At 39.5% G+C, this 13,088-nt stretch overlaps 1 protein-coding gene across 1 annotated transcript in view; it reads right to left on the reverse strand.

Moving 5' to 3' along the window:
* The window catches only part of PPP1R9A (protein phosphatase 1 regulatory subunit 9A), a 350,686-nt gene that overhangs the window by 30,076 nt on the left and 307,522 nt on the right, over positions 1-13,088 (reverse strand). The window contains 3 exon segments of the mRNA XM_070369831.1: positions 5,345-5,467; positions 5,470-5,641; positions 6,153-6,310. Of these exon segments, the coding sequence (XP_070225932.1) occupies positions 5,345-5,467; positions 5,470-5,641; positions 6,153-6,310 (453 nt within the window).

Genomic DNA, 13,088 nt, shown 5'->3' on the forward strand with positions numbered 1-13,088 from the left:
TTGGCATAGTCAAGAAAGCAGAAAGAGATGTTTTTCTGGAACTCTCTTGCTTTTTCCATGATCCAGAGGATGTTGGCAATTTAATTTCTGATTCCTCTGCCTTTTCTAAAACCAGCTTGAACATCTGGAAGTTCATCGTTCATGTATTGCTGAAGCCTGGCTTGGAGAATTTTGAGCATTACTTTACTAGTGTGTGAGATGAGTGCAATTGTGTGGTAGTTTGAGCATTCTTTCGCATTGCCTTTCTTTGGGATTGGAATGAAAACTGACCTTTTCCAGTCCTGTGGCCACTGCTGAGTTTTCCAAATTTGCTGGCATATTGAGTGTAGCACTTTCACAGCATCATTTCAGGATTTGAAACGGCTCAACTGGAATTCCATCACCTCCACTACCTTTGTTCATAGTGATGCTTTCTAAGGCCCACTTGACTTCACATTCCAGGATGTCTGGCTCTAGGTGAGTGATCACATCATCGTGATTATTTTGGTCATGGAGCTCTTTTTTGTACAGTTCTTCTGTGTATTCTTGCCACCTCTTCTTAATATCTTCTGCTTCTCTTAGGTACATACCATTTCTGTCTTTTATCAAGCCCATCTTTGCATGAAATGTTCCCTTGGTATCTAATTGCCTTGATGAGATCTGTAGTCTGTCCCATTCTGTTGGTTTCCTCTATTTCTTTGCATTGATCACTGAGGAAGGTTTCCTTATCTCTCCTTGCTATTCTTTGGAACTCTGCATTCAGATGCTTATATCTTTCTTTTTCTCCTTTGCTTTTCACTTCTCTTCTTTTCACAGCTACTTGTAAGGCCTCCTCGAACAGCCATTTTGCTTTTCTGCATTTCTTTTCCATGGGGATGGTCTTGATCCCTGTCTCCTGTACAGTGTCACGAACCTCCATCCATAGTTCATCAGGCACTCTGTCTATCAGATCTAGTCCCTTAAATCTACTTCTCACTTCCACTGTATAATCCTAAGGGATATGATTTAGGTCATACCTGAATGGTCCAGTGGTTTTCCGTACTTTGTTCTATTTAAGTCTGAATTGGCAATAAGGAGTACATGATATGAGCCACAGTCAGCTCCTGGTCTTGTCTTTGCTGACTGTATAGAGCTTCTCCACCTTTGAACCAAAGAATATAATCAATCTGATTTTGGTGTTGACCATCTGGTGATGTCCATGTGTAGGGTCTTCTCTTGTGTTGTTGGAAGAGGGTGTTTGCTATGACCAGTGCGTTCTCTTGGCAAAACTCTATTAGCCCTTCTTCATTCCGTATTCCAAGGCCAAATTTGCCTGTTACTCCAGGTGTTTCTTGACTTCCTACTTTTGCATTCCAGTCCCCTATAATGAAAAGGACATCTTTTTTGGGTGTTAGTTCTAGAAGGTCTTGTAGGTCTTCATAGAACCGTTCAAATTCAGCTTCTTCAGCGTTACTGGTTGGGGCATAGACTTGGATTACTGTGATATTGAATGGTTTGCCTTGGAAACGAACAGAGATCATTCTGTCGTTTTTGAGATTGCATCCAACTACTGCATTTCAGACTCTTTTGTTGACCATGATGGCTACTCCATTTCTTCTAAGGGATTCCTGCCCGCAGTAGTAGATATAATGGTCATCTGAGTTAAATTCACCCATTTCACTCCATTTCAGTTCGCTGATTCCTAGAATGTCGACATTCACTCTTGCCATCTCCTGTTTGACCACTGCCAATTTGCCTTGATTCATGACCTGACATTCCAGGTTCCTATGCGATATTGCGCTTTACAGCATTGGACCTTGCTTCTGTCACCAGTCACATCCACAGCTGGGTGTTGTTTTTGCTTTGGCTCCATCCCTTCATTCTTTCTGGAGTTATTTGTCCACTGATCTCCAGTAGCTTATTGGGCACCTACTGACCTGGGGAGTTCCTCTCTCAGTATCCTATCATTTTGCCTTTTCATACTGTTCATGGGGTTCTCAAGGCAAGAATACTGAAGTGGTTTGCCATTCCCTTCTCCAGTGAATCACAGTCTGTCAGACCTGTCTCCACCTGACCTGCCCGTCTTGGGTGACCCCACACAGCATGGCTTAGTTTCACTGAGTTAGACAAGGCTGTGGTCCATGTGATCAGGTTGACCTGAGTTCTGTGATTATGGTTCAGTGTGTCTGCCCTCTGATGCCCTCTCGCAACACCTACCGTCTTAATTGGGTTAAAAGTAATGGTATATTACTTTAAAAATTCTAGAAAAATGGCAACTAATGAGTAAGACAATTTCAGAGTTTATCCAACAATGTTGAGTGGAAGGAAACATATGTCTAGACTAGCAGTCAGCAAGCTTTCTCCGTAAAAGGCCAAGTATAAATATTTTAGGTTGTGGGCCACTGACTCTGTCACAGCTACTCACTCTTCTACTGTAGTATGAAAACAGTATGGAACTGTATGAGTGTGGTTGTGTTCCAAAAAAACTTTATTTATAAAAACAGATGGAGGCTGGATTTGGTTTGATGACCTCTGTTCCAGAAGATCTGTACTGATTATCTAGAGAGACATACTTATTAATTCATCCAAGAAACTTATGGATATAAACTACATTGCATACTTCTTACTAGGGACCATGAATGCAAAGATGAATACGATGAATGAGAAAACCCTATCTCACACTTGAAAACTAGATTAGACTTATTATACACAAAGTGACAGAAGCAGAAGTAACAGTGTGAAAATTTCTGTGGGGATCAAAGAGAATAATAAGTCTACTTGGGAAAGGGGACAGGGTACAAAGGCTCCACTAAAGGAGGTGAAATTTAAGATGAGCTTTGAAGGAAGTCCAGAATTTACTGGAGGGGCACGTTAGGTATGAACTTAAGCATGAAGTCCAGTTTGTACTTGTGAGTAATAACCTAGTTCCTTTATTGAGATGCCAATGAGCTGTAAGAACCACACACACATAAACACATACACACGGGTAAATCAAGCTAATCACACTTAACCTCTGTTGAGTCCTGGTCTGAATAGTGGATTTGTCTCATATGGCAAAGAACTCAAGGATTTTACAGACTGCAAAGAGTCTTGACTGACAGGTTTCTTCGCTATCTTTCGAAGTGCATCAGAACATGAAAGTGGAAGGCAATCAAGTATGAGGTTATTGATGGTGATGCTTGTGGGGCGTCAGAGAGACAGGCTTTGTCACCTGTCCGAGGGAGACACAGAGACAGCAAGAGAAAGAGAGACGGACTCTAGTCTACAAACTCCCTGCGGGAAAGAATGGAATATCATCATTGTATATTTGGCCATTGGCACAATGCTGGACACAGAGCAGGTGTTCAACTATTTGTTGAATAAATACATGGATGAATAGATTAATATTAGTGAACACAGAAGACAAGGGAGTTCTTCAAGACTGGAAACCTTCATCCAGGGAAGGAAAGAATGTGAGTCATAGCTAATACCTAATAACCATTATCATACTAGTAACTCACTACTTACAAAGTTAATACTTTAGAAAAGCTAATTAATTGCTCCTTTCTAGTTACTCAGAAGCATCATCAACCCAGGAATATAAAAATTGAGAAAGTTCAAGTATGTAATCTCTGGAGAAGAAACTACCACCCCTTTTTCTTGGTCCTGCTTACAGCAGCTATGAATTTAATCCCAAAGAAGAGGCAGTGGAAAGCAAAGGAGGTCTTTGGAGAAAAGAAGGAATTCTCACATTTTCATGCTAATTACTGCTAACCACATTCTGCTGAATATTCCTGCTAATGGTCTGTGAAGCACACAGATCATACCCATGTAATACTTTCCCAAATTTGAGATGAAACACCTGCTTTTTAGAATGAAAAGAGAAAATAATCTAGACAAGATGTAGCCACTTTAAAAAAAATATTTGAGTCAGATTTCATGTGAGTGACCCATTTTCTGACTACAATGTACTTCTTTCAGATAGCTAAGTTATACCTGAAAACTCAAACAGTGGAATACAAGGTATTAACCTCTTCCTCCAAAATAGGTCCCTCTGCTCTTTTGCCTTCTTACAAAGTAAGGTCTATACACACTTTTTTTCTGAGGAGATGAGGGAGGCCTTGTTACAAGTATATTTCTATAAAAGTGCTATTACGATCTAACATTTAGGTTAATTAATAAGAGTTTCTGAAGCCTTCATTCTATTGAAAGTAAGCCAAAATCACAGGACAAGTCCTTCACCAACTTAATAAATTAGCAGGTTTGACATACTTTCTCTTGCCTCCACAAGGATCTTATACGCCCTAAGTACTTAATTTTTACCACAAAACTTCTTCTAGAAGTCTTGTGCTTAGGACCAAACCTGTGGAAGATAATTCCAGAAAATCAATAGGCTCAGGGAATAAGAACAGGGAAAATACCAGGGGTAAAGCTATGATGCTTACTAAAAGTTACAAAACAAAGTGAGTCCCCACAATCAATTGAATTTCTATATTCAAGATGTATTCATGGAAAGATTACAGCCTTTGATTTGGTAGAGATGTCTGTGCTAAGTCGCTTCAGTTGTGTATGACTCTTTTCAAAATTATGGATTATAGACCACTAAGCTCCTCTGTCCATGGAATTCTCCAGGCAAGAATACTGGAATGGGTTGCCATTCTCACTTCCAGGGGATCTTCCTGACCCAGGGATTGAACATGCATCTCCTGCATTACAGCTGGATTTTTTACCCATCATATTTAAAATGACTCTACATGTGTAAGAGTTTCTTCTTCCATGTGATCTTAACTAGTTTTTAAGACTCTAGTTACATAAAATAAATGAAAATGAGCCTATTTTTTGTGCATCTTTGTATCATTTAACTTGTTTAAGCAAGAATTTATTACTTCTATTAATTAAAACATACCACTCAAAGGACAATAGTCTACTGACACTGCTATGAAATTCTCGTGTTAATTCTAGGAGCATATTTTAAAATTTATGGACTAATCTTGCTGTATTATCTTTATTATAGATTTTCTATCACGTTCTGTGCCATATAAATGACTGTGAGAATTTCTTCTAAATAAAAACCAGTTAATGGATTAAGGCCTACACTGTTTTCACCTCCATATATATATATATTCTTTTTCTATGTGAGTATGTTAGTGTTTATTGAAACTTTATGGGATGCTATTATCTAAAATCTCTAGGCCTCCTTCAACAAGAAACTTGCTAAGGATGTGAAATACTGATCAGACAGGAAGAGATAAAAAGTAAGGGAGTTCTCTTGTCCCATAATGTAAATGGAAAGCAGTATCGATTATTAGCTATGCAAAACACACAGGCCCTGTTTTTGTGTGTCACAAATTGAGGTGTTAGTGAAGTCAGACAAAACAAAAGCTAAAAAAAACAAAATTAACAGTACCTTTTTCTTGTAGTATTTTCGTGGTGGTGGCTTGATTGTGGCAAGGCAATTCTTCCATATCATGATCAGATTTTGAAGGAGAGGAGAGTGAAGTGTCTTCCCCAACAGAGGAGGAAGGCTCCCTTCCGAGTACAGTGGTCCTTCTTGAAATTCAGCTATGTGGTCAGACGAGAGGGGCACACTGCCAGCCACTGGACTGAGGGATGAAGCACCAGAATCTGATTCTGGAGAAGCTCTCAAACCCTTGGGCAGAAGTGATTTGGTAATGTGCATGTGGTTACAGAAACTGTTTGAAGGCTGTTGGTATAAGAGATTATAAAGGAGGTTATGCCACTGATCATCAGTCCATTTGGTACTTACTTTGAAATCAGACCAACCTTGTTTTTAGTAAATCCCTATGAAAACCAATTTTTGACGGTTTACAGATGAGACTGCATAGTTCACAACAATGTACCATATTACCACTGTAGCTAACACAGACACCTAAGACATAATAAAAACAATGACTTGTGCACTAATTATTTACCACGAGGAAAAATCAACAGCTGAATATCAAAAACACCATCAGGAAATATGAAGATATGGATATTCTCTTGGTTGTTAGTTCTTTGAGTGAGTACAGAAAGAATTTGAATTATAACGATATATAGAGGTGAATAAGAATTTAGGAGACATAGAAGTGAACTATTCCAGCTATTTTCAACTAGAATACAGAATCTGGCTGCAGGAAAATCATTATTTTCAATAAGCTGTAGGAACAAGGATACAGCCCAAAGCCGCAAGTCAGACAGCAGTCAGGGGTGCTCACCTTTCGCTCCAGACTGTCCTCCCCATCAGTTGAGCTGACACTGTCATAGAGTCTTGTCCTAGACGGTCTCTGGCGTCTGTTCTTCAAGGAGAGCTGGGCCCGAGTTTTCAGTACTTTTGAATCCAGGCGCTCTGTCTCTGGGACTGCTTCATTAAAGTCTAAAAATAAAATATTGCAAAATAATCTGTGAAACCTTTGGAGAGGACTGACAGAGACTATGGACACTGAAAACAAAATATGAAAGTTATCAGTAACACCAGGCAGGAAACAGGTGAGAATCATGGTGGTCTGTCTGGTAACAAAGGTAACAGAGATGAGATTTGGGAGAAATGTACAAAGCCGACAGAAAGAAACCAACACTAAACATGACCACAGTCAACAACAAAAATCTAGCATTCACAGATCATAAAACCTCCCTGTAACTATACAAAGCACTCGTTAGTATTTATTTGTTTACATGAATATATGCTGAAGTGTTGGATGAACAGAGATGTGAGAAGAAGGTGTATCAAAGTTGAGAGCTCTTAGAAATTAAGACAAAAACCTACAAAAGTCAGGTGCCAGGTCAAGAGCAGATAACAAAAGGTGGCCATCAGCATAAACTTTCTATAGCAAAAGTTACCAAAACTGTAACTGTAAGGACTATACCACTTTGGTCTTAATATTTATATTTTTTTTCCACTCAAAACAGAGTTTCTGAAAATTTAGCTTGTTCTTTCAACTCTTTAGAAAGCCCAGCAAAGAACTTATCTCAATAGCACATTTAAGATAACCGGGGAAATAAAACAAAGTAGGCTATCCAAGCAAAACAAAATCAAAAAGCAATTAAACCACCACAAGTACTTAATTTACTAGTTTTATGGATGAAGTAGAATAAACTGCCCATTGATAGATAGATAAAGAAGATGTGTATACACACACACGAATATTCATTTCAGTTCAGTTGCTCAGTCGTGCCCAACTAAGCAAAAAAAAAAACAAAAAACTGACTTTTTGCCACCCATGGAGTGCAGCATGCCAGGCTTCCCTGTCCATCACCAACTCTCAAAGCTTGCTCAAACTCATGTCCATCAAGTCGGTGATGCCATCCAACCATCTCATCCTCTGTCGTCCCCTTCTCCTCCTGTCTTCAATCCTTCCCAGCATCAGGGTCTTTTCTAAGGAGTCAGTTCTTCACATTAGATGGCCAAGAGATTGGAGCTTCAGCTTAAGCATTAGTCCTTCCAATAAATATTCGGGACAGATTTCCTTTAGGATTGACTATTTTGATCTCTTTGCAATTCAAGGGACTTGAGTCTCCTCCAACACCATAGTTCAAAAGCATCAATTCTTCAGCACTCAGCTTTCTTTATGGTTCAACTCTCATATCCATACATGACTACTGGAAAAACCATAGCTTTGACTAGATGGGCCTTTGTCAGCAAAGTAATGTCTCTGCTTTTTAATATGCTGTCTAGGTTGGTCATAGCTTTTCTTCCAAGGAGCAAGCGTCTTTTAATTTCATACCTGTAGTCACCATCTGCAGTGATTTTGGAGCCCAAGAAAATAAAGTGTCACTGTTTCCATTGTTTCCCCATCTATTTGCCGTGAAGTGATGAGACTGTGTGCCATGATCTTTGCTTTTTGAATGTTGAGTTTTAAGCCAACTTTTTCACTCTCCTCTTTCACTTACATCAAGAGGCTTTTTAGTTCCTCTTTGCTTTCTGCCATAAAGGTGATGCCATCTGCATATCTGAGGTTATTGATATTTCTCGTCATATCCCAGCAATCTTGATTCCAGCTTGTGCTTCTTCCAGCCCAGCGTTTCTCATGATGTACTCCACATATAAATTAAATAAGCAGGGTGACAATATACAGCTTTGTCGTACTCCTTTCGCAATTTGGAACCAGTCTCTTGTTCCATGCCCCATTCTAACTGTTGTTTCTTGACCTGCATACAGATTTCTCAGGAGGCAGGTCAGGTGGTCTGGTATTCCCATCTCTTGAGGAATTTTCCACATTTTGCTGTGATCCACACAGTCAAAGGCTTTGGCATAGTCAATAAAGTAGAAGTAGATGTTTTTCTGGAATTCTGTTGCTTTTTCCATGATTCAACAGATGTTGGCAATTTGATCTCTGGTTCCTCTGCCTTTTCTAAAGCCAGCTCGAATATCTGGAAGTTCATGGTCATGTACTATTGGAGCTTAGAGAATTTTGAGCATTACACTTTGCTAGTGTGTAAGATGAGTGCGATTATGGGGTAGTTTGAACATTCTTTGGCATTGCCTTTCTTTGGGATTGGAATGAAAGCTGATCTTTTCCAGTCTTGTGGCCACAGTTGAGTTTTCCAAATTTGCTGGCATATTGAGTGCAGCACTTTCACAGCATCATCTTTTAGGATTTGAAATAGCTCAACTGGAATTCCATCACCTCCACTAGCTTAGTTCATAGCAATGCTTCCTAAGGCCCACCTGACTTTGCATTCCAAGATGTCTGGCTCTAGATGAGTGACCACACCATCGTGATTATCTGCTTTGAAGAGATAATCTGTCATGAAGAGCTTTTTTGTACAGTTCTTCTGTGTCTTCTTGCCACCTCTTCTTAATATCTTCTGCTTCTGTTAGGTCCATACTTATTATTATTTTTATTATATTAGTTCCATACATATTATTACTCAGCCATAAAAAACAATGAAAGCTTGCTATTTGCAACAACAGGGATAGACCTAAAGGGTATTTTGCTAAGTGAAGTAAGTCAGACAGAGAAAGACAATTACTGTATGTGTTCACCTACATGTGGAACCTAAAACATAAAACAAACAAACATAACAAAGTAGAAATGGAGTTTTAGACACAGAAAACAAGCAGGGGTGGTGGTCAGAGATGTGCAATGAATGAAACAGGTGAGGGAGATAAGACGTACAAGCTTCCAGTTAACAAATGAATCACGGGAATAAAACGTACAGAGTGGGGAACACAGTGGACAGCAATGTGATATCTTTGTATAGTAACAGACGGTAAATAGGCTTATTGTGATGGTCATTTTGTAATGTATACAAATATTGAATCACTATGCTGTGCGCAGGAAATGACACGGTATTGCAGGTCAGTCATACTTCAACACCAACCAACCAACCCACCCAAGAAATGCATAAAACAAGATCAGATTTGTCTTTATCAAAGGTGGGAGTTGGGCGAAGGGGAAGTTAGATGAAGGTAGTCAAAGGTACAAACTTCAGTGATAAGATAAATAAGTACCAGGAATATAATGTACACGATAAATATAATTAACATCATTGTGTGTTATATATGACGTTTAAGAGAGTAAATCCTAGGAGTTCTCATCACAAGGAAAAAATAATTTTTCTCTTTTTCTTTTACTTTGTATCTATAAGAGGTGATGGATGCTCACTAAACTTAATGTGGTAATCATTTCATGATGTAAATAAAATTATTACGCTGCACACCTTAAACTTATACAGTGCTGAATATCAATTATATCTCAATAAAACCAGAAGATAAAAAATACAGTATAAGAGCTAAAAAGTTAAAAATAAATATATCCTCTCCAAATTTCCTTTTATTAACTTCTAAGTTTACATTCCAAGTTATTTGCATGCATCTCTGTCTCATTTCTTTTTCTTGGATATCTACTCTCCTCACCATAAAAGACACTGATTCTTCAAAGGAACATGTTCAAGTCTTTAAATAAAACAACTTAAAATTTAAAAAAAAAAGAGTCACACCAAATGGCTCGGTAAAGGCTAGAGGGAGAATCTGATGTGGTTCTCTTTAGTCCGCCTCTCCCTACTCTTAATCTTGCTGCCCAGAGGCTAAGTCAGGACTCAAAAGTTACCATCTCCAAGGGAAGAGGGAAGGATACCCATGAACATACTTAGGTATGTTCCTCACTGGCTGAGAAAAAGTGTTCTCCGGTTGAATCTATTTGCAATGGTACTACTCCTTACATTTGTACATGTAGCCACTTCTTAGAAATAATGAAGTTTCATCATTAATCCTATTTTATCTTTTCAGAGTGCCAGTCATTAAATTGTAATAATATTGAAGAAATTAATCATCAAGTGGCTCTTGGACTTAAATTATTAAAAATAAAGCAAATAACTGAGTTGCAGAAAATATTAAAGTTGGCTTAAAGCTCAACATTCAGAAAACGAAGATCATGGCATCCGGTCCCACCACTTCATGGGAAATAGATGGGGAAACAGTGGAAACAGTGTCAGACTTTATTTTTCTGGGCTCCAAAATCACTACAGATGGTGACTGCAGCCATGAAATTAAAAGACGCTTACTCCTTGGAAGAAGAGTTATGACCAACCTAGATAGCATATTCAAAAGCAGAGACATTACTTTGGCAACAAATGTCCATCTAGTCAAGGCTATGGTTTTTCCAGTGGTCATGTATGGATGTAAGAGTTGGACTGTGAAGAAAGCTGAGCACCGAAGAATTGATGCTTTTGAACTGTGGTGTTGGAGAAGACTCTTGAGAGTCCCTTAGACTGCAAGGAGATCCAACAAGTCCATTCTGAAAGAGATCAGCCCTGGGATTCCTTTGGAAAGAATGATGCTAAAGCTGAAACTCCAGTACACTGGCCACCTCATGCAAAGAGCTGACTTATTGGAAAAGACTCTGATGCTGGGAGGGATTGGGGGCAGGAGGAGAAGGGGATGACAGAGGATGAGATGGCTGGATGGCATCACTGACTCGATGGACGTGAATCTGAGTGAACTCCGGGAGTTGGTGATGGACAGGAAGGCCTGGCGTGCTGCGATTCATGGGGTCGCAAAGAGTCGGACATGACTGAGCGACTGATCTGATCTGATCTGATGAATATTAATAAAGTAAAACAATTTTTCCCAGTGGCATTGCCCCATAAAATTATTTTTCACAGTATTATTAAGCCAAATTCAGACTTAAATTGAAGAAAGTATGGAAAACCACTAGACCATTCAGGTATGACTTAAATCAAATCCCTTATGATTATACAGTAGAAGTGAGAAATAGATTTAAGGGCCTAGATCTGATAGATAGAGTGCCTGATGAACTATGGAATGAGGTTCGTGACATTGTACAGGAGACAGGGATCAAGACCATCCCCCTGGAAAAGAAATGCAAAAAAGCAAAATGGCTGTCTGGGGAGGCCTTACAAATAGCTGTGAAAAGAAGAAAAGCAAAAAGCAAAGGAGAAAAGGAAAGATATAAACATCTGAATGCAGAGTTTCAAAGAATAGCAAGAAGAGATAAGAAAGCCTTCTTCAGCAATCAATGCAAAGAAATAGAGGAAAACAGCAGAATGGGAAAAACTAGAGATCTCTTCAAGAAAATCAGAGATATCAAGGGAACATTTCATGCAAAGATGGGCTCGATAAAGGACAGAAATGGTATGGACCTAACAGAAGCAGAAGATATTAAGAAGAGGTGGCAAGAATACATAGAAGAACTGTACAAAAAAGATCTTCACGACCCAGATAATCACGATGGTGTGATCACTGACCTAGAGCCAGACATCCTGGAATGTGAAGTCAAGTGGGCCTTAGAAAGCATCACTACGAACAAAGCTAGTGGAGGTGATGGAATTCCAGTTGAGCTATTCCAAATCCTGAAAGATGATGCTGTGAAAGTGCTACACTCAATATGCCAGCAAATTTGGAAAACTCAGCAGTGGCCACAGGACTGGAAAAGGTCAGTTTTCATTCCAATCCCAAAGAAAGGCAATGCAAAAGAATGCTCAAACTACCGCACAATTGCACTCATCTCACACGCTAGTAAAGTAATGCTCAAAATTCTCCAAGCCAGGCTTCAGCAATATGTGAACAGTGAATTTCCAGATGTTCAAGCTGGTTTTAGAAAAGGCAGAGGAACCAGAGATCAAATTGCCAGCAACCTCTGGATCATAGAAAAAGCAAGAGAGTTCCAGAAAAACATCTCTTTCTGCTTTATTGACTATGCCAAAGCCTTTGACTGTGTGGATCACAATAAACTGTGGAAAATTCTGAAAGATGTGGGAATACCAGACCACCTGACCTGCCTCTTGAGAAATTTGTATGCAGGTCAGGAAGCAACAGTAGAACTGGACATGAAACAACAGACTGGTTCCAAATAGGAAAAGGAGTACGTCAAGGCTGTATATTGTCACCCTGTTTAAATAACTTATATGCAGAGTACTCCATGAGAAACGCTGGACTGGAAGAAACAGAAGCTGGGATCAAGAGTGCCGGGAGAAATATCAATAACCTCAGATATGCAGATGACACCACCCTTATGGCAGAATGTGAAGAGGAACTAAAAAGCTTCTTGATGAAAGTGAAAGTGGAGAGTGAAAAAGTTGGCTTAAAGCTCAACATTCAGAAAACGAAGATCATGGCATCCGGTCCCACCACTTCATGGGAAATAGATGGGGAAACAGTGGAAACAGTGTCAGACTTTATTTTTCTGGGCTCCAAAATCACTACAGATGGTGACTGCAGCCATGAAATTAAAAGACGCTTACTCCTTGGAAGAAGAGTTATGACCAACCTAGACAGCATATTCAAAAGCAGAGACATTACTTTGGCAACAAATGTCCATCTAGTCAAGGCTATGGTTTTTCCAGTGGTCATGTATGGATGTAAGAGTTGGACTGTGAAGAAAGCTGAGCACCGAAGAATTGATGCTTTTGAACTGTGGTGTTGGAGAAGACTCTTGAGAGTCCCTTAGACTGCAAGGAGATCCAACAAGTCCATTCTGAAAGAGATCAGCCCTGGGATTCCTTTGGAAAGAATGATGCTAAAGCTGAAACTCCCAGTACACTGGCCACCTCATGCAAAGAGCTGACTTATTGGAAAAGACTCTGATGCTGGGAGGGATTGGGGGCAGGAGGAGAAGGGGATGACAGAGGATGAGATGGCTGGATGGCATCACTGACTCGATGGACGTGAATCTGAGTGAACTCCGGGAGTT

The sequence above is a fragment of the Bos mutus genome, chromosome 4 (assembly GCF_027580195.1).
Source record: "Bos mutus isolate GX-2022 chromosome 4, NWIPB_WYAK_1.1, whole genome shotgun sequence".
In the NCBI taxonomy this organism is placed as follows: domain Eukaryota; kingdom Metazoa; phylum Chordata; class Mammalia; order Artiodactyla; family Bovidae; genus Bos; species Bos mutus.